Below are 25,450 nucleotides of genomic sequence, written 5' to 3'. Positions count from 1 at the left end.
GAATGCCAGCACAGATCGGACGGAGAAAACAGGGAGAAAAGTGTAAGTGAGAAGGTGACGTGCGTGTGCATCTCACCGGTGAACGGCACTCCCTGAGTTCTGCTCCTACTTCTGTCCTTGGATGCCAGGGGAGAGGGCGTCTTATCCTGTTCTGGGGTGTCCGGAGAGAAGGAGGAGAAGTCCACCTCCTCTTCCTCCATGAGGGATAATGGGCTTTGAACCTCCTGTTCCCCTTTCCGAGGGCTTCCCGGCTCCACACCCAGAGCCTGGATCAGCTCCTCGTACTGGGACATGAGGTCTTCCTCAGCGCCATCCTGGCCCAGCCCGGTCAGGCTGTTCTTGCGGCTCGCTCGCCCCCTACCCGCCTCTGGCTTTGCTAACAGAGTCCCCGGGTCACTCTCCTGGGGGGAGGTGAGGCCGTTGCTGAGAGCTGGCTGCCGGAGACTGGGCCCATTGCCTGGCGGAGATGGATCGGGCCCCTCGGGCTTCGTCACGCCTACTTCCATGACGTCCTGCGCATCCTTCTGCGCGACAAGGTTGTAGACCATGACGTCGTCCTGGAAGTCCGACTCCTCGACATAGGAGCCCTTGATGAGCATGATGGCGCTCCTCCTCATCTCCTGGATGTGTTTCGGCGGTTCGACGGGGACAGGAGGTAGGGGTTCCGGGCTGTCAGTTGGGGACAGGGCCGTGTCATAGCTGTCATCCCACTCCAGGTCTAGCTGGATGGACCGGTCCCCGGCAGAGCTAAGCTCAGAAGCATGCCGGGGGGCACGGGTGTGGCTAGAGCGGCGCGGCTTGCCGTCGTCATCCAGCACGCTCGGCTGGTATTGGTCAGGTGGGGGGTCCTCGCCATCGTAAGGGGCCGACCACACCTGGCATGCCTTGACGCACCTAGTGATCCTACTGCGGGCATCCAGCAGGTAGTGCAAGTAGCTGATGTCCATGGGCACCTCAGCGCTGATGACGGTGATGTAGGCCGAATCATCTGTACAAACGGCAGAAATGTGCCATCAGCAGATGGATCTTTGTAAACATTAGATAAGTAGCTCAGCAAGTAGAGCACTGTGCTAAGAATGCAAAGGTTGTGGGTGCAAATCCCAGCTCTCCTGCCTAATAAAACAACTATTGTAACCCTTTAGGTGAATATATTAATAAAATAACCTAAAGCGCTGATGGAAAAAAATACAATTTTCTTAGGCTCCTGTAGCTAGTAACTAGTACAGCATTGTGCTAACAATGCAAAGGTTGTGGGTTCAAATCCCACGGAATGCACATAAATTGTGTGCTTTCTCTCTTTCTCTCCGCTGTATGTCACTTTGGATAAAAGTGTCAGATAAATATTTAATGTGTTATGAAATTACATGGAGCTGGAATGCCTGTTTGCAATGCAATACGGTTTTTTAAAGATCATCCAGCCAGCAGGGCAGGGGGATACGAAATTATGCCGAAGCATGCGAGGAGCTATGGTCACATGACCTGCAGGCTCCGCCCAGGCCCATACCTATGCTCTCCGTCTGTGAATCCTTTGACCACAGGATGCAGTCCAGCTGCTGCCTGAGCGGAGGAGTGGTGAATCCAGATGGACAGCATGAAGGCGTGAGGGCCAGGAACTTGGCCGCAGACACAGAATAGCAGTCCCGCTCCTTTATTACGCAGCGCTGACTCAGCATCATGTGACTGCAGGGGATCAGGTACCTGGGGACGCAGGTGCAGAGAAGGAGGAGGCGGGACCTTTGGCATCTCAGCCAATCACAATCAAGGTTGTGTGGTAAACAGGTTTCAGTAGCCAATGGTGTTACTCGCCTCAGGATGAGCTGCAACATCACATCCTCACAGTAAAGGCCAATCAGAGTGCGGAACAGGGCCAGGGAGACCGTGCCAAGCTGGGGAAAAAAAAGGTATTGCCATGGATAAAAGGGAATTCAACACAAACAGCACATCAATGTTTCTTTTTTCTCATAATTCGTGGATTTCAGAAGCACTTCTAACAAGAAAGTGGCCACTGAAATCAAGATGTCATGACAAAACCCAAGAAATAATAGCTTGTGTTTTTATACAATGGACAGTACAATTATAATTTTTTGTTTTCTTTTTTTCTGCCCCATGTAGTAATATCATAAATGTTTATAAGAAGCTGGAGAGGTGATGATTTCTGTATTTCCTGGTTACCAGTAAAGAATACTTTGAGCTAAGGGGACAGCCAGGAATAGAGCTATCCAGAATGTTAGTGCTTGCTTTCTACACGTAAGGATTCGAGGCGAAAATGCTTTTTTCATTATTTAACACATCTCAGTTTTGCCACTTATATTTGGTCATTTATGTGCGTAGTATAGTACAGAAAAGTACTGCGCTTAGCACCATAAAATGCCAAGTAGAGCAGAGGGAGCGTGTTAGGCTTGCTGTTGACTGACGGGATGTAAGGTGACACTTCCAGACCTCCCAGAGCCTCTCCTAACAGATTTTGAGATGAAAGGGAATTTCCTAGAGCACAAACAAGGTGCCAGGAGCAGACTGTTTCTCCACGGCACCCTGAGTGCACGTCTGAAAGGGCTGCAATAAACGGCTTCTCTGCCAGGATAACCGTCGCTCCCCGCTGAGGTGAGATTTGCCGGCACAATAGCATAAGCTGTCTGAAATCCGATACTTACAACAGTATTATTTCAGGTCCCGGTTTCGTCCCTTCAGTAACAGTAGGTTTTACGAACTGAATAACACTCAGTGTTTTCATTAACTGCAGCCATAGCCTCTCCCGTCAATCTCGGGGAATAATTCAATGGTTATTCCCTGAAGTAAAAAAAAAAAAAAAACTGCTCTCTTTGATATTAACATTTTAAATACGAGTTTAAGTAATGAGGAACTAGCCCTGGGGGTTGACTCTTTATCGCGAATGCACAGAGCATTAAAGTGAACTCTTCCATTGTGATTTCTGAGCCGTGGCCTGTGCAGTCGCTTATACGGGACAGATAGACCCCAGAGCTGTACGTATACCTCATCATGCCTGGACGAACAAAGGAATCGCCCAAGGATACCTGTACTGCCCAATGGCGTAGTAGTGATGGGTGAGCGAGACCAGGAGAGGGCGGGGGTGGGGTTAACCTGGAAGGGTGTGTTGATGCGGCTGACCAGCGTGTCCAGGACGTGCACACTCTCGTGCCGATGCAGCAGGATGAAGCTGAGGAAAGTCTGCAGCAGCGCCGGCTCGGACACGCTGCGCAGGAACAGGTCCAGGTAGGCCGTCGTAGTCATCACTTCCTCCAGGGTCAACTGGGGAAACAGGAAAGGGCGGGGCATGAGGCGTGGCCTCCACCAATCAGCCGGACAGGAAGCCTGTTATGCGTGAACCTAAGAAGGGCATTATGGGATTGTATGTGTCATGTCATCCCTGTTGTTTACATTATCGATGTCCCTAACAGATACTTCATCAATAGCCTGGACTTTTTCGTTATGTGAACAGCTGGATACCTAATAAAGGGAACAGCAATTAGGCACCTCTGACAACCACGATAACATTCTCTGCCTTGTTTAACACTTAGCCTCCTTTGATGGCAGTACACCTGTTGTGAGCACAAACTCCCAGGCAAACAATTAGAGAGGGTTGCAGCATGCAGTTGGTGAGTGGTGATTATCTGGTGCTGGTACCGTAGGGGGGGGGCTCTTATCAGAGTGCTGACCTTGTGTAGAGCAGGTGCGAGGACGGGCACCAGGAAGCCGTTGTAGATGTAGCTGACCAGCTGGTCTCGAATGGCGGGGTTAGCCACCTGGAAGAATGTGATAACAGCGAGCTTTCATCACGCGGTCCAGTGACGCTCACGCAACAATGGGCAAGAAAAGAACCGTTTTACATACTTAAAGCTGCATAATACTGTCGTATTTACGACTTTCTGAGTTTTCACAGCTTTGATAACACTCATCCATATGGGACTAAGCTGATTCATGGGTAGTCTGGTGTCGTTACCGTGGTTACGCTCGGTCACGGGGCCGCCCGGCTAAACGCTGCCCTCACCTGGATGACGGCGTTGCAGAACTCCAGGGAGTTAAGGAACTGGACCAGGGCAGGCACCTGCATCCAGTCCTCCCGCTGCAGGCAGTGCCAGTCCTCACCGCGGACCTCCAGCTTTGGGGGCAGAGAGGAGTACAAGCCGCTCAGCCCCGTCGCCAGGACCTGGAGGGGATGAGGGGGACACAGGGTCATTTCCCAGAGAGCCACCTGTTATCCATGCTTGGCTACAGGGCTTCCTCCTGGGGCAATGGGGCAGGCTCCAGCCCTGCCTCTCTGTGGTCACTCGTGCTCCTGTGAATACCACCTGATGCCTCTGCTGGTCTCCTGCCACATATGGTAGCTGGCTAACACTCTCCCCTCCAGGTCATTCACCTATATCATGCTTAGGCAATGCACACCCAAAATAGCAAATGCTTAATTAGGCTAAATCAGTCTGATTCATAACATGTACCTCTGTTTTGCCATCCCATCCAGGGTGTACCCCAGCCTTGTGCCCTTTTACTGCTTGGGTTGATATCCAGCTCCCCCCCCTCCATTAAACTGACCAGGATAAATGTTTTGAAAAATATGGATTGGTTGTTTACAATGCTATTGCTAAAAGAAACTACTAATTTCCCACAATGCACTGCCAAAGAACCACCTTCTTGAATGAACATTTTATAAAGTAACACCTAAGGAACTTGGGTTATAGTTTCTAAGTTTGGGTTATGCTTCACGCTTCATTTTCAAGCTGACAGGCCTGAGTCAACATCCCCCCCCCCCACGCCCCTGCCCACTCACTCCCCCCGACTCAGCCCGCCTGTTTGTTTGTGTCCCGGCGAACGGCATGTTTTCGTGATCGCCCGTCACTCACCCTCGGCATGCCACACAGGCCGCCGTGTCACTTTCGCACGTCACTGCGAAATGTCAGCCATCAGAGTCGGCGTGGGCCGGGGGGGGGGGGGGGCTGCCAAGCTGACAGCCAATAAAAGGGAACCGCGTCCAAGAAAGCGCGGTGCTTGGAGAGGCGGCAGCGGGCAAACGACTCGCTGCACGAAACCGTGAAATTAGATTCTCATTCCCCGCGAATGAGCAAAGCTTCTGCTGCAGAGCTGTTTGCCTGCCTGGCAGGGGCGAGGGGGGCATGGAGGTCAACAATCTGCCCCGTCGTAACCTCGATCCACCCCACACCAACCCATCCGCCACCGCCACCACCTCCGGGGTAATGGCAAGCCTCATTTCCACCCATATGGCCCAGTGGGTCAACCGTCCACATGCCAATGTGATGCGGGGGAGGTCAAATTTCAGCAATAATTACACTGGCAGCTTGCACTGAAATTCCAAGATACAACACTTACAAAATTTATTGCTATTTTTAAAGAAAAGGGTATTACATCCCCTTAATGCAGTTTGGACCAGCTACTCTGAGACATTCAGGCAGCACATGCTGCACACAGATTAAAGTGTTTCACGGGAGTTCACCGGAGACCTTTTCACCCGGGCGTGTCGAGATGCCACACAGATAATCCCCGAACGTGGGAAGGCCGTCTCAACTCCGGGGAGATCTCACACTTTTACACACGGATCCATCAGCCCTTGTTCCGCATACCTTGACACTCCTATTACGTCGGAAGCACAAGGCTATCCTACAGCACCGCAAATGCCAATGTCACGGGTGACGTTAGCCGTGTCCGTCAACGTAGCTTAATAGCGATTATTTACTGAGATAGACAGAATTGCATCATCTGACAGGTAAAAATAAAAACAAACAAAAAAGGTGTTATGAGTGTGTTTATGCATAGCCTAGGCGTGATGCTAACGCTAACGTCCTACTCCGTCTGCTTACAGGCGTCTCGCGATCAGTCTATATTATTTACTATGGACCTCGGACGTACATGTGAGCAGACGTGACTCGATCAGGCGTGACTCGATCAGGCGTGACTCGATCAGACGTGACTCGACGGTCAACTATAAAGGTGTATGCAATAATAAATAAAACATAAATGTACACAGAGCGTTATCCTCTTCCTCATGGACTCGCATGCCAAACATGTCCTGCTAGTACAACAATCATACAATATTTGAAATTACATGCATTTCTGCCGTTGTAGTTCCATAAATGGCCATACCTAACAAAGGACTGCATCTCAGCAGCATGGGAGATGAAAGGAGGCTCACGATCCTATGGCAGAACCAGATCACGCTCTACTCTGGCTACATAGACTATATACCTCTACCTGGACATTTAGCTAAATTAGCCGAATACACATTTGACCAGAAAATGGATAATTGCCACAATGGCTGTATAACAGCAATTAATCGTCTGACAAGTCCCTGGATTATTAGGTGATTAATTAGTCCTCCTGGGCTGGTACTGTTGGAAAGGTAACAGGATTTGTGACGGTTAATCATTGTAGATAATTAACCGCTGATGCTTCATTAGGAATTAGCCTCGGATTTACAGCGGGAAATGGGGTCTTTATTGCTCCAGTTATTCCAGCAGACCGTCAGAGGTGTTTCATTGGGGTGGCTGAGGGCTGTTCCTCACATCTCACCCAGACGCTTTTGTCCCAAGTGAGCAAACATCGGTGCTATTGAATAGTCGACCAGGCATGAGCACAGCTAAGCTGAGCTTCCGGTGAAGGCCCAGGTACAGGTGCATGCAGTATTGGAGCAGGAGCTACGCAACATCTTCCAAAAAAATGCAAGAGCCTAATAAGACAATGCAACTTCCAGAAATGCGACATTAAAAACATTCAGGGAACGTAGAGAAGAATCAATAATGAGGTGATGCAATAATGAGGAACGTCACATGATCACTCACCGGGCAGAAGTAGGTGTTCTCCGCGATGTAATTGGCCACCACGTGGTTCTCGGCGGACAGCGCCATGATGAAGAGGAGGGCGTCCCGTGCCTGCTGCCCAACGGCGCCCTCGCGGTGAATGAAGGGGATGAGCAGGGAGAAGATGAGGAAGTTGGCGGCACCCTGGTCCTCGCTGGTGTGGAAGAACAGCTCCAAGATGGAGGGCTCTCGGGCCAGGATGGAACAGAGCTGACTGAGCAGAACCACCAGCTCGGACTCCACGGCGGCTGTGGCGGCCCCGGGGCCCGAGCAGGCGCTCAGCAGCATCATGAGGGGCCGCAGCACCGGCTTGTGGAGCAGCAGCGGCTGCCGGGCTCGGCCCAGCAGCATCTCGTACATCCGCAGCTGCTCCAGCTTCATGTCGTCGGTGAACTCGCGACGCAGGCTCCACACGAAGAGGCGCTCCATCACGTTCTCCATCACCACAAACTCCAGGATGGGGCCCATGGCGCCGCCCGGCCCGCCGCCCTCCTCCATCAGCAGGAAGAGCATGTGCTCCACGTAGTTCTGCACGGCGCTGGCCTCGTCACCCGGGATGGCCCCGAAGCGGGGGCCACTAGCGCCCCCTAGGGGGCCGCCGCGCAGGGGGTCGTGTTTCTCCAAAATTTTCACCACCTGAGGAGGACAGAGGCGTACGTCTGTGCTCGAAATATTAAGAACACCTAAGCACTGGGAACACTGGAAAAACTGGAAACACTGGACAAGATTTCAGTCCATTAATATCATTCAAGTCAGAGAAATATGATTCTGCTTAGCAAACACTACCTGTCCTTCTGGACAAGACTCCTATTATCATTTAATCATATTTAGCTCTCTAAAAGGTTAATTAGCTCTCTAAAAGGTTTTATTTTGTGTGCGGGGATTTCTAATTTATGTAATATCCCAATATCCCAAAAAACCTGCATATTTATAGCTTTTTGAAAGTTTTTATTTGAGGGGGGGGCTTTAATTTTTGTAATATCCCAAGGAGACTATACATGTAGGATTTTGCTCTTTTTTGTAGGATTTTGCTCTTTTTTCCGATTGTTTTCAGAACAAACATACAAATTCAGGTCACCGCCGTCTGCAGCAACATCCTTACAGTTGCTGCTCCTGCCTTGTATGAGTGCGTTTAGATGTTATATAAGGCGTGTGGGCGGCTGGCGAAGCAGGAGGACATTTTTCATGCATCTCGGTCGCTCCCCTTCCTTCGCATCCTCGCAAAAAGTCCGCCGGGTGTCGCGTTGCCTCCCTCGACTCCCCATAATGAGCTCAGTGTCTTGGACAGGTCTGCTGCCATGGCGACGGAGCCAGCGGGGACGGGCCCCACATTACTGATTAATCCGCGATGGGAAGGGGGGGGTGGGGGGTGCGGGGGCATGGAGACTCTAAGCTGGAGACCTGCGCGGGACCCCCGGGGCTCGCCGAATCCGATGCTCCATGCGAGCGTCATTAATTATTCCCCAATAAAACGGATACAGGAAGCACAAGTGGACCGATACAAAGGCTGAGAGGGAATTTCTTAATTACATGGCACATGCTAGATATATATTTAGCTCTTACATATGATTCTCTTAAACTGATTTGTTTGCCGCTACAGAGAAAAGTTTAACCCACAAACAGACTATATGTTCTGTTCTGAAGGAAAGAAGGAAAGTGACCAAGTATCTTCCAAGTAGCTTGTGGCCCACAGCACAAATTTCCTGCTAAATTTAATGAGGCCACTGGATGTTGTATGATCAAGTCAAGTCAAACGGTTCCCCCAGGACCAGTGCTGGGCATTTCGGGTGCAGAAGCTACATACAAATCCAGACCAAGATTTTGTTTCTACCAAGCAGTTGAGTCCTCTGGGACTGTGACTTGTTATGCTCAACTGGCTGGTAGAAACAAAATCTTGGTCTGGATTTGTAGCTTTTGGACCTGAAGTGCCCAACACTGCCCAGAACCATGGTGCAAGACAGGGGTGTCATTAGGCCGATTTTAGGGGGGCTTTTTAGTCGTCGTCCCCCCCTCCCCAAATAAATGTTTATTTATTAGTTTAAGTCATTATTGCTTTTTATACTATATGTGTGTGAATGTGAGTGTGGATGGGTGAATGTGAGGCATAACTGTAAAGCGCTTTGGTACTCGTAAGAGTAGTAAAAAAAAGCGCTATATAAATGCAGTCCATTTATATATAAGTTCACCATCACCCCCCCACCCCCGTAACTATGCCCCTGGTGCAGCACAGAAGGGGGGAGGGGGTTTCACAGCGCAGTGAGAGCAAAAACAGGGTGGCAGGACAGAAGGGTCCTGACGACTGGCCAATCAGAGGAGAGTATGGGTTACTGGCCAATCAGAGGAGAGTATGGGTTACCTGCGCCCAGTGGTTCTTAAAGACGATCATGCACGTTTCGGGGTCCACCCCTTTGAGGACGGGGGGCCCGTCCTGGTTGCCACTGGCGACGGTGGAGGCCATGATGCTAGCGGCACGGCGGCTAATCCATACTGCAGGGCGGAGAGCGCCCCCAATAGGGCGGGGAGGTCACAGCACTGGTCAGCTGGAGGAAACAAAGGCACGTTGGACGCCCTCAGGCAGCACAAAAGGCACGAGAGTGAAAGACTCGGAGTTAAATTTATGTGAATATAATTGGAAAGGAAAGAGATGGTGGAGAAGCTGTGAGTGTGACACGAAGGAGCTTGATCATGTGGGAGCATCTTCTGGATCTGAGCCCAGGAGACAAGCCCAGGCATGTTCCTGGGGCCCTGAAAAACCCCGATCCCCTCTCAGGGGACAGTCTGTCACTCATGTTACCCTGATGTCTGTCTATTTTCTTCTTTTTTTCCCCCACTCAGGATGTTATCAGCGCTGGAGTTCGAAGGACGGCGAGATCGACGCCGCCCCCCCCCTGTTCCTTGGCAGGTGTACTGTGACCTTGTGGCCGCTGCGGTGCAGGGTCGCCGCGGCAACGCGGTGAGGCGCTCCCAGGCACGGCGTAGTTACCGGAATCACCATGACTCAGCAAACAGCGGCCTTGTGAGGACCTTCTGGAAACCTCTGCTGGAGCCAGAGGCTGCCAAGACATCAGGCCAAGGAGGTGTTGCCCGGTCTGGAATACGACTCCGAGTCACCTCAAGTATTTGCCTTACAGGACATTCTGTCTCCCTGACACTGCTGCATTGACTTACAGCGAGACTGCTTACAGTTGTGCCTGATCATTCACCACAAGCTCAGCCTAGCCACGATTATGCCTAGTCGACTCCTCGGCAGCGAGGACGTGTGTCATGTGCTACCTCCCTTGTACGTCGCTATGGACAAAAACGTCTACAAAATAAAAGCTAATGTAAATATTAACGAGACAGGCACCGATAGTGTTAAATTACATGCGTGCGTGTGGGTGGAATTGCACGCGAGGCTGTGTCGCATTTACATACAAGCTACCTTTGTGAACGTCACACCAAGCCTCTCACTGAGCATGCTCAACATTCAGAATCACACCAGTGGGATGTAACTCCAGGGTCACAGACCAGCTACTTCATTGTCCTCTGTGACTGCAGGCGCAGACCTCGGCCTTCTCGCGGCTCTTCCTGGTTACGGCTGTCCACTCAGAAAAGGCTCGCAGTAATAAGGGAGGGGGCCTTCCGTTAGCCGTCCCGAGAACTGCCTGCACAGCAGCCACTTGGGAACAGGGAGGGGTCCGTTCTGGTTCATAAACACTCGCCACAGAAGGAGGCCTCTGTCTGCTTAAACCAACTTAGGCCTACGCCGTGCCAATACACACATACACACACACACACACACACACACACACACACACTACCTGGGGGGAGAGGACCTGGAATGGGAGTCCAGTCCATTGCATGGCAAAATATGCAAAAATATCTTCATATAATTTACACATTATACCACAAATGCTAAAATAAAACAACTAATTTACATGAAGGCACCTACCCTTAGGACATTAAACAAGCATACCATTGTTCTGAGGTCAAGAAAACTTGGATCGGTCTGCTACCATGTGGCCCTCCTTTCACATTTCAGGCATCTCTTCTCCATTCTGACAATCATCGAAACACCCTGAGAACACCGACGTGATTACGATTTGAACAACAGCATGCTTATACAGCAGCCAGCGCACGCGTGACGGGACACTTCCTTATCACGTGATCAAGGCCCTGGACCAATCACGAAGCTCCGTGTCCTGAGCTGGAGGAATTCATTATTCACAAGGACTCCTAGGAAAAAGAAGTACATTTTGGCACACATCTGTTTTCACTCGAGGGCAGCGAGCTCGTAAATCGATACGGGATCCCTCGGAGAAAGCTGGGGGGGGGGGTGCTGGACGCACATACTTAAAATACCCACCTCTCTAGGATCATAGCTCCTCAGCAGATCACAGACGCCATCCTTCCGGGAGTCGATGCCTGTAGGGAGGGGATATGTCTTAGAGGACGGATTGACGGGTAGAGTCACGCTTTAAGCCGGGAAGCGCCGTTCTTTTCCTGCCTTGCTATGGAGAGCGGAGGTGCCTTGATGCAAGTGGAAGCAGCTAGAGGAAATGAGTAGACGGGGCTGTGTGTGTGAGTAACATGTTCAGAATGCTCCCTGCTGGAGAGAGGGGCCTGGGCTGCTGTGAAGCCCAGGGACGGAGCCCGAGATCGGGGCGGCCATGCGCCAAATCAGGCCCTCTCTGGTGCCATATGACAACCCGCGCCCATCGGGATTGGTCTTTATCGAGCCGTTACGTTGTGCTGTGAGATGGTTTCATATTAAAATGGAAATATTTGAACCCTGGTTAAAGGAGCTGATTATCCTGCCAATTAAATGTCAGTTTTAATCCTGACTATAGTTACCGCGTGCGTGCTGGGTGTGTTTACCTTTGGGCCCCGTGGATGAATACAATTACAGCTGAATTAGTGATATACTCTAATCCGTCAGCTTGCTTTCTAGAAATACAGCTGGCGGACTGTTGCCATGGGAACTTTCGGGATTTTTAAAAGCAGGGATGTTAAAAAAGAGTGATTTCAGGGCCATGTAACCCCTAGCGGGTCTGGCTGTGAGAGCCACGACACCGATCACCGTCTGCTATGTGAGCACAATGCAGCCCTCGCTCAAACTCTGAATCTGCCAGCTTGACTTATTATAATACATTTTGACAGAATGTCACAAAGTTCCCTGCAGTAGAGTTTCATATTCCTATTTCCATATTTTCCAAATTGAGGAGAATTAAAAAATAATCCCATTGAGGCTGTCAAAGAGAACTGAGAAGTTATCCTGAATATTTACTCTGTAAATATACGAATCATGGTCATGACTGCAGTTACAAACAGCAGGTGGGAGTGTCCTGGTCTAGGCTGGTGCAAACTGGTATCCAACTGGTCACAAAACACATAAAACTGAGCCATTGCACGCAAACCGCCCCCCCACCGTCAAACCCAGCACCATGGTCACATTTGTGGTGTGGGTGGGTGAAGTGAAACAGGTGTGGGCTGAGATGGTAAGTTAAATTACAGCCTCCTGTGTGATACACTATCATTTGGGGTACAGTTTAGTGTCACCGATTACTGAAACTGCAGATGAGGTGGGAGTTAAAATGGGTGGGGCAAATGGCAGGGGAACCAAAACAACGTGATCACGTGATCAGATGATTGACAGACAAATGGGCCAGTGACTAAGCAGCTGCACTACTGACCAACATGTTACAGGCTAATACTCTCAGGCTGGTACCTTCAGCGCAGAGCCTTTCCTAAACTCTCCCAGCTGATTAAACAGGAAGTAAGTCACTCTGCAGAAAAGAGCACTAAGCAATTAAATCATTTAAAGATTGCCCAGTTATCGTCTCCAAGCACAGGGGCAGACAGACTGCAAACTAATCACATATAACTGTGTCCCTGTTAAAAAGTAAAAATTAAATATTCTCTTTTTAACCAAACCATAGGTTACGTTCAAATAGTAGATACCATTTTGACAGGTTCCCCAGCAATGCGCTCCGGCAAAACTAAACAGAGTATAGCATCTCCCTGTCTAATGGCAACTGCACGACAGGATTTGAAACTCTTTATACTGTAAATAGCCTTTTAAAAACAAAACATAAAGGAACATTCCAGCACAGCTGAATTACTCTGCCGTTCCTGAGAACGCCTGGATGATGTCTCCCAAGATAAAATGAAGACAGTGGAGAATCACATCAGAAATGCATGTTTTAATGCAATGAATGCAGATGGTGTGATTGTACAGCGTGACGGAGATCTACAGGTCCGTGAAGATAATGCGAAAGAAAATGAGTGCATTTCAGCGTAGGAGAAGGTGTCGGGCATGAATCCCTCAAAACAAATTAGATCGACTTCCAGAAGATAAGATGTGCTTCCTCCTGAAAATAGATCTGGAAATGTTTGAAGCCGGCCGCAGTTTTAGCAGAGGCACCGAGAACGGGGTTTTGTGCCGCGTGACTGTTTCTTGCGGACTTACGGAGGGAAAAGGCAGTCCTTCAATATGCATCTGGTGCGATAACCTCTCTCCTAAAAAGTGGTTTAATGAGCTATTACACATTTCCTGAGCCAAACTGAAGAACAGACTATTTTAAAAAAATCACTCTGACGACTGATAAGAAGTCTTTTCCGTAACGGGCATTGAGGACAAATAGCTGGAGAAACACACCATTGGCTGGGGTTCAGCTGCCCCACGCTGACACGACACAGATATGGCTTCCTCAGTGTTGCCGTTATTGGATATTTTCTGAAGGTATATTCATTTTCAAGAGCCCTGGTGTGATTTTGGCAGGCTCTGATCACGATCACCCCTCCGCATGCTACCAGCCAGGAAGTTACATGCTCGACTCCCCCACACCCAGAACCCTGTATATTGTCAGTTTACTTTGTTATGCTATGAATCTCAGGAATTCTCCTTCAGTTATGTGAGCCCACCCGCCCCCCAGGAGTGCACTAAGGAGGTGGGAAATGGTGACACTAAAGTTACCAGCCAGCCCGTATTTTATGGAAATGTCCCAGATTTTACAGCATAGTTTCACATTGAAAAATAATAATGTGGTATGTCCTATTCTGAACGAGTGTGGGCATCTTATGTTCCTTCAGATTGAACACGGCAACACCAGGTGAGACTGTGTAGATGCCTGAAGGAGACCGCATGAAGATTAACTCGTCCGCAGACCTGCAGAGCTCCAACTGGCTGAATCAGGGCCATGTTGAGCGACCACTGCTCACAGAACAGTCACACATCACAGTAGTCTTAGTATGACTGGTTAGAGCTGAACCTGCATTATTACACATGATTCGATTAAACTGATTAGCATGATAATTGGGTTTAAATGCATGGGCATTGTGTGAAAATTCAATGAGGAATCATTTTTTAAGAGGCACATATGCTAATGTGGAAATATTACAAAAGCAAATGAAGGGGAATCTGCCTCGTAGCTGAGGGGTAATTTGTCACGTACTCTTCTATCTTCCTAGCAGGCTGATAGTTCTGCTTCACCCGCCTAAGATCTTTTTCTCTTTTTTTTTATCAAAGACAGAAGAAACAGCCACTTGTTAAGCAGCGTTTTATACATTGAGTACACAGAAAAAGCTGATAGACCGTCGACAAAAAGGGAAACAGGTTAGGAGGAAGAACAGCTGTGAATTCGGGACCAGCTCTTGCTAGGCGACGGCTCACCTGTAGGGCTGGATCCCCCCCGGGGCTGTGTGCACAACGGGATGATGTCACGCAAACAGAAGCACAGGCCACCCTTGTTAGAGCGAGCGCCATCGACACCAGCAGAGTCAGGCCGACGGAACCTGACAGACTGGTTCTGGGCCTGGCCGGGTAGTACCCAAATCTCTTCAAGTCTTGGCTTTTGTCCTTCGTACACACCAGACTGGGCTTTCAATGTCACGAGGCTCTGCCAATTTTCCCATTTCCACCCCCCCCCCCCCCCCCACACACACTCCCAGAGTACCGTTTAGAGATTTCCTCCTACGTAGACCTACCCAGTGTACATTCGCTCACGCAAACGACCGTCTTCCGCCGCCTCGCCGGGCTCGCTGTGAAACTTCCGCCCAGTTTACTTTCCCTCGTAAACCATTTTCACTCGGGTGCCGTGGCGTTTCGACAACCGCAAGGAAACAAAGGAGGGCCCTCTGTGGAGGCGGCCGTCGCTAATGGAAATTAGCATATGCACCTTCGTAGGTGAATTCAAATGGCCAGTGGATGTTTTGAATTTGGAAGCTGCCGTACTGCTTCCGGAGCGCCGCCAGCGCTCGTCTGAAAAGAGGTGACGGGCCAGAAACCCACAGCATCCCGGTAGCCATGGCTACCAGGTGATGTAAGACCCGTTAGCATGCTAGCGGCACATGAAATATTTACAGGTACGGTAAGACGGACCGAGATTACCCGACGATTTATACGCAGGCACGGCCGAATCAGAGATGTCTCACTGTCCGGGATGCAGCGGATCTCAGACCGGTGTTTCTTCAAGGCCTAATAATGCCAGAAAAATCCCGTTGGATTAGACCATGCCCTGGTCCACCCTGAGCTCCTGAGCAATGACCGGCATCAAACCCAGCCCTGAAAATGAGACAGACGCAGATCTGGGAGGCAGGAAACTGGACCGACCAGCATGAGGGCCCCAAACACAGCCTGCTCGACTTGATTGTATGAAACCAAGGTCATCTTTCCAGCTCCTAGAGCACAACAACGTCTCAAACAGAGCAGTCTGCTACAATATAAACCTTATCCATGTATTATGCCACATACACCTCCACTGCAGTATGAAATACAACTGCTGCATATCAAAGATCCCATTTTATCAAACGCTGTTACACAGTAGAATAAATATTGCTATCTGTACAGTAGCCAGAGGCCCACGGGAAACAATGTTTTCCTGTCTGGGGGGTGTGAGGGTAATGGGGGCACGGGGGGGGGGTAATGGTGGATATGATAGAGGCTAATTGCCAGCCTCGTCGAGCGTATCTGAGCATTTAAAGGGGGCGCTGACCCAGGAGACCTGGATGGGTGTAGCCGGGAAAGTATAGTGTCAGACTCATTTGTCTGAATCCCTTTGTTTACAGGTGGGGCTGAACGAAAACAAAGGAGCAGACATGCAGTCGGGCCGGTCGCGCCGGCAGCCTGCGCCATGCTAATATAGACTGATGAAACGAAGCCAAAGCCATTGCTGATGGTAGCCAGTCTCCTATACGTTGGGCAGTTAGCACTGGCATATACATTCGAACGCTATATGGAGACAAAACAGAATGTTGTTCAGTACTGTGCAGAAACTCCCTAGAGTTTACAGCATGGCCTCTGTCTGAAGGTGTTCACTGACCTCTCTCTCTCTCCCTCCCACTATCACTCTCTCTCCCTCTCTCTCTCTCTCTCTCTCTCTCTCGCTGGAGCATGGCCTTCTGTCTGAAGGTGTTCACTGACCTCTCTCTCTGTCTCTCTCCCTCCCACTATCTCTCTCTCTCTTTCAGCTCCTGAGCCGAGTTCTGAGAGGTTTCAACCTGTGTTTTAACGTGATTGTGTTTGTCTTCGGCTGTAAATACTCTAAGACTCACCGCTCTAAGTGCGTCTTGGTTAATTTTTTAGTGGGGCAGGCGAAGCTGGCTGTGTGGAAGTCTTTCAGACTGAAGTCGGAGGGGCAGGATACAGATCTGATTCAGCTGTTCAAAGCTCTGGTGGAAACTCGTATAAGAGCTGAGTTTGTGTTTTATGAAAGCACAAATAATGTGACTGCTTTTGAGAAGAAGTGGTGTGTTAATGCAGACTTTGTTTCCGTTCAAACAGGTGTGCTACATGTGAACTGGTGATTGTGCCTGTGTTATTAATGATGAATAAATAAAGGGGGGTTAAAAGTCAAAAAAGTCTCTCTCCCTCTCTCTCTCTCTCTCTCTCTCTCTCTCTCTCTCTCGCTGGAGCATGGCCTTCTGTCTGAAGGTGTTCACTGACCTCTCTCTCTGTCTCTCTCCCTCCCACTATCACTCTCTCTCTCTCTCTCTCCCTCTCTCGCTGCAGCATGGCCTTCTGTCTGAAGGTGTTCACTGACCTCTCTCTCTGTCTCTCTCCCTCCCACTATCACTCTCACTCTCTCTCTCTCTCTCTCCCTCTCTCGCTGGAGCATGGCCTTCTGTCTGAAGGTGTTCACTGACCTCTCTCTCTGTCTCTCTCCCCCTCCCACTATCTCTCTCTCTCCCTCTCTCTCTCTCTCTCTCTCTCGCTGGAGCATGGCCTTCTGTCTGAAGGTGTTCACTGACCTCTCTCTCTGTCTCTCTCCCTCCCACTATCTCTCTCTCTCCCTCTCTCTCTCTCTCTCTCTCTCTCTCTCGCTGGAGCATGGCCTTCTGTCTGAAGGTGTTCACTGACCTCTCTCTCTGTCTCTCTCCCTCCCACTATCACTCTCTCTCTCTCTCTCTCCCTCTCTCGCTGCAGCATGGCCTTCTGTCTGAAGGTGTTCACTGACCTCTCTCTCTGTCTCTCTCCCTCCCACTATCACTCTCTCTCTCTCTCTCTCCCTCTCTCGCTGGAGCATGGCCTTCTGTCTGAAGGTGTTCACTGACCTCTCTCTCTGTCTCTCTCCCTCCCACTATCTCTCTCTCTCCCTCTCTCTCTCTCTCTCTCTCTCTCTCTCTCTCGCTGGAGCATGGCCTTCTGTCTGAAGGTGTTCACTGACCTCTCTCTCTGTCTCTCTCCCTCCCACTATCACTCTCTCTCTCTCTCTCTCCCTCTCTCGCTGCAGCATGGCCTTCTGTCTGAAGGTGTTCACTGACCTCTCTCTCTGTCTCTCTCCCTCCCACTATCACTCTCTCTCTCTCTCTCTCCCTCTCTCGCTGCAGCATGGCCTCTGTCTGACTGAAGGTGTTCACTGACCACCATGCTCTCTCTCCCCTTCTCTCTCTCTGTCTCTCTCTGCTACTCCTTTCTTTCTCCGCTGCCGCTCTCTCTCTCTCTCTCTCTCTCTCTCTCTCTCTCTCACGCTCACTCTACCTGTTCTCCCCTTTGCATTTCTGTGGCCTAAAGATTAAAATGTCCTTGTGTTGGCTTAGGAAGGAAGGCTGTGACTATGAAGTTCGGAGCAGGGGCTGGACTGAGATTGAGAATCTGCCCTGAACTTTGAAGTCCCCCCACGATGCACTTTGCTGGCCCGCGAACCCATCGTCCTGACGGGAAAACGCCCGGAATTCCAGATGGCCAGACCAGGTACGGAGAGAGATATCAACGCAAAGGCTATTCTCCACCCTGTCTGGGAGCTTTTCGGAACGTGTTCACATCCTGATCCTGATGTCAGACACCGAACGGGAGACGAGCGCACAGGAATTCCTACATTTCAGTTATTTACCATACAAGACTTCCGTTCCAGGATCCAGTCAGGTTCCAGTCATTATTAGTTAAAGTGTAGTGTTGAGGACTAACTTTCGCATCTTACATGTCCTTATTTACTCCAAGTAAATGTGTTTTTTCCCTGAGTCTGACTGTGGATAATTATTTTCCCATCATCCCTATGGCCTGTGTGTGAAGAAGCTCTCTTACAGGAAGAGACAGGCAGGAGAGTTTTCATCCGAACAGCACAGGTTCTGCGAGACTCCACGTGCAGATACATAAGAAACGTTTAAAAAAAAAAGTTACATTTTCAATTGCAGGTCTATCCATACACTAAAAATGAAAGCATTGGCAATCTATAACTTCTAATACTGAAAGCTTTTTCACTCATTTATCTAAGCCTTGGGTGAAAAACCTGATCCAAGGAGAGCTGGTGTTGGTGCTGGTTTTTGGGATGACCTCACCATCAGCCAATAACAGTGGGTCCCCAGGACTGCAGTTGAGAACCACTGCTTTATTATTGGCTGATTGAGAGGTCATCCCAAAAACCCGCACCGACACCGGTGCTCTCTGGATCAGGTTCTCCACTCCTGATCTAAGCAAACCATATTTGAAAAGGAGAGGTAAATGCATCACTACAACCCTGACCAGAATAAGCAGTTAGATGGATGGATGGATGGATGGAGTTTTTGGGATGTTAAAGGAGGGGAAAGCTGTAAGCAAAAAGAAAATGAAGTAGCAAGACTGCGAAGACGAATGGTGAGGTGACTTATCTGCTCGTTTAAATAATCCAGCTCCGAATTTGCTACAATATCTTTTGTGAAATATCCCCAGGTGGGAATAATCAGCGAATATCTGCTGTCACATCAGCAAACACATGCAATATTCATGGCCGTCAAACGTGACAGAATAACAGGTGTTCCTGAGTACGAGTGCATTAATGGGTGTGTGAATCTTCCTCACCATACTCTTAATCTTACTGATGCGAGACTTCAGACCAGCAAGAAGGGTACTAAGGTCCTCAATGACCACAATGACACAATCTTTTGAATGCCAAGAAAGTATTTTATTATATTCATTGTGGTCTCAGATAAGAAGACTATCCTATGCCGGTGACATCACTTCTCCTTGTCCCCTCCCATCGGCTTTCTTTTTTTAACCTGTAGCCCCTCCAGCCTCCTCTCCCACCCTGTGGCACCGAACCTCTTCAGCAGATGGTGCCTCATCCCAGACACCTTGCTTCCCTCCTCCACCATCTTTTATCTCCATTAGGCATTTATCAGTTGATACTTTCTCACTGGCATTTTCATTTCTAATTTTTACTTTTATCTTGATTTTAATTACGACGTTTAACTGGACTGATATCCACATTTACCAGTCTTTGGAGCCCACGGACAAAACGACCTCTCTCTATGAACACCAAGTGACTGCTGAGGGGGGAACGGAACTTTCAGCAAGTTGTAGGTCTGTGACGTCACCGGTTGCCATGGAATTTTCGGAACGCTGAGGATCACAAGATTCTATACCACACATCTCGTTGTGGGTAATAAATCATGTGGAATGCTGGTAATTCTCTGGCACCTGTTGATATATCCTCTGTCATTTCTATCCTCTGGACTCCCCTGTGCCAACTATACTCCATGTGCTTAGTCCCTTGCAACTTGCCTATGCCATCTGTCCCTGCAGTGCATAATGCCACCTCATAAGCCAAGATAAATCACCCCCCAGGCAACTAAAGCAGGACAAGTATGGGCTGGATTATTGGTCTGCAACTACCAGACCCCTATTCAGTTATAATAAAATGTATTATTTTTATACCTGTATAGTGCTAGTCTTGCTACTTGCTCTGTCATACTTCTTAAAACATTTCATTACCCATGGACCCAGAAATAGTTTTTAACATCCTGTATATATCTGTTGAAAATTACCAATTAAACTGCAAAAACTTAAAAGAAATATCATCCCAATCGGCTGAATCTTTTGTATAATGCACCTAGGCCTGGAATTCTCCAGAAGCACCACTCAGATATGGTCAATGGTCACCTGACTGCTGTGAGGCGGTCACATGACTGCACTGGGAATTATCTGAACAATCTGCGAATGACCCCCGCCGAAGGCCGAAGGCCTGGGACCCGCAGCTGGCTCCACACCCAGGGTCAGGTGGGTCACCCGGGCTGCGTTAATGCTGAGCACGCGAAATAGCTGAGCCAAGCTCTGCGTGGGAAAGCCGCCCGTTCGGCTGTGAGACAAACACGCGTCTGTTCCAGTCTTGGCATGACCTGTTGCTAGGTGCAGCTTGTTGGTACTGCGCTCTTTGTCTTGTAGTGCAGTGTCAGGTGCCATCTTCTATTCCCCCTACAGGTGAGTAGTGGTACTGCACTCCCTAGCATCCACCTCCTTGTCAACAATTGTCAGGCTCAAGTGTCCCGTCTGATGTTGCCTGGTGTAGTGCATTCAGGGAGCAGCTCATAACAACAACTTTTATGTGACACAGTCTCCAGAACAGCTGGCTTGCTGTTTGACACAATATGTCAATAAGATGTGTCAGTGTCAGAGGTGGAATGTGCAGATCCAGAAAGCAAAAATCCAGTACAAGATTTTGTTTCAACCAACCAGTTGAGTATAAAGAGTCACAGTCACAGAGCACTCAGCTGGTTGGTTGAGACAAATCCTTGGTCTGGATTTGTACTTCCTGGTCCTGACCTTCCCACCTCTGGTTGGTGTGAAATACACATTTGAGTTTTTATTGGTCAATAAGGTGTTTTGGTTAAAAATGACAAATTCTAAGATTCAAAGATTTCTTAGATGTTTCCCCATGAGTGAAATGGTTGTGTTGGCCAAAAAAAATAACAATTCTGCAGCCCACAGCTGCCTGCCTTTGAATGCGGAGCAGATATCTCTGGCTGCCTTGGTTTGGGGTTCAGATGATGGTTTACTGGTGGCCAGTGTTCCCACCTCATGTGACATCACCATGACAACCTGAGAGCGGTCACCATAAATCCATTTTAATGTCCCTATCTGAAGAAGCAAAAAAAAACACAGATGAATGTTATCTACATCTTTTTGTTTTGTCTCGCAGCCGCTCTCAGTTGCGTCGTTTTCCTCACTTTAAAACGTACCATAAGAACGAAAAGGCTTCTTGCAACATTAGCCTGGGCCAGTAATGTTTATAGAAAAGACTAACAGCAGTTTGCAACAAGGACCCGATTGTTACCGTAGGTGGTCTAGGCGAATGTTCAGCAGAAGCTCCTGTCTTTGTGGTCTACAATAAATGAATATGGCAGAACACCAGTCCCTTCTCGTCACATGTGTGGGAGAAAATTCTCAGCGCATACGACTAGCAAGAGAAAACACACACTTTATTACATGCATGAATACATTCATACATGCATGCATGCATGCACACGCGGCAGTGAACTCAGGAAAACACGCTGCACAAATGGCCGAATTTCTGTGTATTGTGGGATCAGCAAAAAGAATTCTAAGCGGCTTTGGATTAAAGTGCAACTAAATATACATTTCTGGTGACAGATCCAGCACAGAGCCCCTATTTGTAACAGAGTACAGTAGACTGGCTATTGCAGTGAGAATCGTGACCACTGGAAGTCACTTACCCAAAGGATGTTTGAATCCCCTGGGGAAGGCAACGAGACTACAGCCAATTTCCAAGCAAGCTCAAGATCAATACTTTAATTAGGATAGGAGCTCCCTGAACCATAAAAATTTTCCTTTACCTTATAAAAAGAAACAACGTTTAGCCATGATAGTCAAGATTTGAAGCCGCAGAAACATGAGAGGAAGACCAATTCACATAGATCTGCTCCGGAACCGTACACAGAGTAGTCACCTCAGCGTAGTACAAAAAGCAAAAACACATATTTTGCTCGAGGTAAATAAGATTCGACGTATAGCCAGTTGCATAGAACAACCGATTTTCGCAAGTATTAGACAGATTTATGGGAGACAAAGAAAGTGTTGGCCTTTCTACTCAACTCTGCATGGAGTTAAACTCACCGACTCTAGTTAAAAGGAGTACAGAGAGTTGGGGTGAGAGATTGGGGTATGTATAGCTAGAAAAATGCACGAAGCTTCGCGAGCAGCTACGATGGTAACCGTACAACATGCACCATGCGGCCGCCGAATCTGATTACTCAACTAGGGCAGAGCTCTGTGCTGACCTGCCTTTATTTATTGACTGTGGCGTAGGTGAAATATTGCGTCCTGGAAAGCCAAGGCAAACAATGGGCAAGGTTCGTGAATCCACTTTCACATTTGTAAGAAAGTAATTCTTACTCGGGGTAAAATCATTGTATGGAAAACAACCGCATTACCACATTATTATAGTTTAAAAAAATCTTACATAGCAGCTAGTAAGTGTGCAGTACTGGTGTTCAGTTTGCTAAAATTCACTAGCTCTGACTGGTCTGTCTAAAAGTTTATGGCAAAGTGGTGGTCAGTACTGGAGAATTCCTTCTACGGCTAAGATGAGGATTGAACAAGTAGCCGTGATTTTAACCATCAACAGCAAGACGCACATCGCCGATACAGAGCAGGGACTATGCGTGTTTTTCACCCATTACATCGGTTTTCCAGCCCAGCAGATTAAAGCAGCCCCCCCACCCAGTCATAAGAAGGGGCGGGGGTTACCTGCAATAAGCACCTCTCACACGCACCATCAGACCAAGCCGGCACACGCACAATATTTTTAAGAACACGTTGTGCTGCAATTCTGAAGTTCTGCAAGTGACCTATATAAAATAATGATCTCACCTTCCCCGCAGCCCAAACTAATGCGTTTTATCGCACAGCACTTTATATCGTATATTACTAAGCGTCTTCATTCGACTTCCCTCGATCAAATATCTCTTCAGCCGCAGCAAATACAACAATAATGTGCATCTCACAAAACACTTGTTTGTATTACTTTGCCATCTTTACTGCTGCTGTCTTGTTACTGTCTTACCTAACAAAACAGGTAAACTTAATGTAACCCTTTTAATAATCGCCGTGAAGGTTGTACCCAGTGGTTACATGTTACCTGTTTTATCATAAACTGCACCTTTAGCACAGGATAGATCACTTTAATACATAAGGAAACGCCCCGTATCCGTTTCAGGTTATACAAAGATGTACATGGCAATCTATTCTTTTATACCTTTCTATATAATCAAGGGGTTAAGTGTCAATTTTTTCCCCCCATATTTCCCTTATTCTCATTTTATGTACAGACCTTGTATTACGATGTAATTCACGTAGCCACGAAACACAAAAACGTATTCGTTTACACATGAAAACACAACTGAATCACCTTTGATCAGGTTATTATATGTTACATCGATAATACTTGGTCACATTTTTTTCAGTCATATACGATTACTACTTGCTACCCAGAACAGCCTAATCACATCAAGAAACATTCAAATGACAAGTTAAATGAGAAAGGTATTTCGAATGAGCTTACAGTCCAATCCAGCGAGATGGTTTCGGATGTTGGAGTTAGTTATTCCGAGGTGTCAAACTGTCCGGTACTATATCCTCACCAGCCGAAGCTGGGAACGATCGTTCCCGAAACAATAGGCGTCTAATGATTCACACCAAATCTAGTTCGCCAGTTTCTTTTCCCGTAGCGTGGCTTTTCCTGCTCCTACAGCTGTTTACTTTATCACACGTTTTCACTAACCTGAGCCCAGGCGAGGAGAAGGTGAGCTGCCAAAGCGCACTTAAGCTCCTCCCTCCTTCGGCGCCTGCTGAGTTAATGCACGGTACTTGTCATTCTCGGTAGCGCTTGGATCGTGGATATCTCCATTACCAATTTCAGATGTTTCCCTTTGAGAAAAGAAACAGATTTGGCAAACGCAACGTATTTATTAGGGTCATCTAGTGCCGAGTGTTTTCCCAGAAATGTCTGTGGCAACCAACCCATTCGATGATCTGTACATAGTTTTAACCGAGTTGAACGCAGAACTTAGTACGTGAGGCACACAACCTGGTTTTGAGAAATGCAATAGCTGACCCTAGTTTTCCCGTGGAGATCGAGAAGGTATGCTCCAATTTTGGGGGATTACACAAAGCACCCATTGTTATAAATAACTCTGGGCTCGTGTACGTTTTAGAGGTCAAGCAGATGTATGGAAGCAGTGTGGGTAATTTCGAAAAATGTTATTTTCATTGCAAATGTAGATGTTGGCCGGGAAGTATGGAATATGCCTACCACGAGACCGACGGTCCACTGACGGACAGCGTTTGTTTTCACCGTGGAGGTGAAATTAATGAGTAAAATCACAAATTGATGTTGTAGGTTTTTAGAAAAGAATGCACTTTAAGCACGTACAACAATCTTAATTTTCCATAATATTAAAATGAAACGAGTCCATAATAAATAGTGTGCACTATCGCTTTTTAAATCGAAAACTTCCCTCGGATATTGTTACAATAATAATGTTCTGTAAATGGAAAACTATCGATATTTGACCTTATCTTATCTTGACCAAATAAATATTCCTGTGCAGGTGATAATTTCGGCATGATCTACTCCGAAGACTTAATTGTGTTTGTTCTTTTTCAGTCACTCCAGAAATGGCGTAATAGCATAACCCAGTTTGTTGACAGGGGTTTTGTTCTACGATACAGGTTGTTTACCTCAGCAGTGTAATTTGCGTTTATCCCCACCCGGTTTGGGTACTGTTCGTTTTGATGACCGCATTTTGCGTTCACTTATAAACGGTGCACGCGGTGCTGAACTGTAGGTGTGATTTTCCGTGCGCATGCGCAGCAAGCACTACCTTCTCACATATTTATCGTACATATTCATCATGTGAAGGTGCTTTTTCGGAGGGTTTCGGCCATTAGCGTGGCGTGTATTTACAGTATATGGTGAAAAAGAGGCTGAGAGCAACTGAAGTGATGTCTAATACAAACGTATTGCATCTGGCCCATTTACCGATGTAATACCAACTTCACGGCATGACCGTATAGGCCTATTAAAAAGCATTACGCAAAACATCAAACTGTTCAGCATTATTTCTGTAGCCCGCCTAAGACATTCAAGCTGTGGTTTCATCCAATAAACAAAGAGGTTATTTGAAAATAATTTAAAATTGGTTCTGTTTTCTGAAAATGAATGACATAATTACGTAAAGTTTTCTAATCTCGCTTGTAAACAATAAACAGCCACGTGATGGCTTGGTTTCTAATTAATCACGCAGTCAGTACGCAGGCATTTCTCAAGGAAACATGATTCTCGTGTTAATCACTTGTTTGATCTTGAAAAATAAACAGAAATGATAGGTTAATGATTGTAATGCTTACGAGTAGTTTACTATTCCAATTTATAATA

The 25,450-nt window shown here is 47.9% G+C and overlaps 1 protein-coding gene and 1 long non-coding RNA gene across 5 annotated transcripts in view; one reads left to right on the top strand and one right to left on the bottom strand.

The window, feature by feature from the left end:
• The window catches only part of fhip1aa (FHF complex subunit HOOK interacting protein 1Aa), a 29,094-nt gene extending 5,009 nt beyond the window's left edge, over window positions 1–24,085 (bottom strand). The window contains exons 1-10 of one of the 4 annotated variants that reach the window (XM_023799090.2): window positions 23,576–24,085; window positions 11,170–11,228; window positions 9,181–9,364; window positions 6,807–7,460; window positions 4,007–4,165; window positions 3,675–3,761; window positions 3,100–3,267; window positions 1,807–1,886; window positions 1,505–1,698; window positions 77–988 (exon numbers count right to left, since the gene is read on the bottom strand). In XM_023799090.2, the coding sequence (XP_023654858.1) occupies window positions 77–988; window positions 1,505–1,698; window positions 1,807–1,886; window positions 3,100–3,267; window positions 3,675–3,761; window positions 4,007–4,165; window positions 6,807–7,460; window positions 9,181–9,282 (2,356 nt within the window). In that variant the 5' untranslated portion in view covers window positions 9,283–9,364; window positions 11,170–11,228; window positions 23,576–24,085. Of the gene's footprint in view, window positions 1–76; window positions 989–1,504; window positions 1,699–1,806; window positions 1,887–3,099; window positions 3,268–3,674; window positions 3,762–4,006; window positions 4,166–6,806; window positions 7,461–9,180; window positions 9,365–9,807; window positions 10,194–10,779; window positions 10,864–11,169; window positions 11,229–23,575 lie in introns of those variants that run through there. The other 3 variants (XM_023799092.2, XM_023799091.2, XM_072707618.1) reach the window with 3 other exon arrangements.
• On the top strand, window positions 9,322–10,158 carry LOC111837231 (uncharacterized). The gene is made up of 2 exons (XR_011985814.1): window positions 9,322–9,410; window positions 9,660–10,158. It is a non-coding gene; the product is annotated as an uncharacterized lncRNA (long non-coding RNA).
• Window positions 24,086–25,450: the final 1,365 nt, after the last annotated feature.

This window comes from Paramormyrops kingsleyae, chromosome 25 (assembly GCF_048594095.1).
Source record: "Paramormyrops kingsleyae isolate MSU_618 chromosome 25, PKINGS_0.4, whole genome shotgun sequence".
Taxonomy (NCBI): Eukaryota; Metazoa; Chordata; class Actinopteri; order Osteoglossiformes; family Mormyridae; genus Paramormyrops; species Paramormyrops kingsleyae.
Note: the sequence above shows the minus strand (reverse complement) of the source record. Positions and strands in the feature narration are given on the sequence as shown.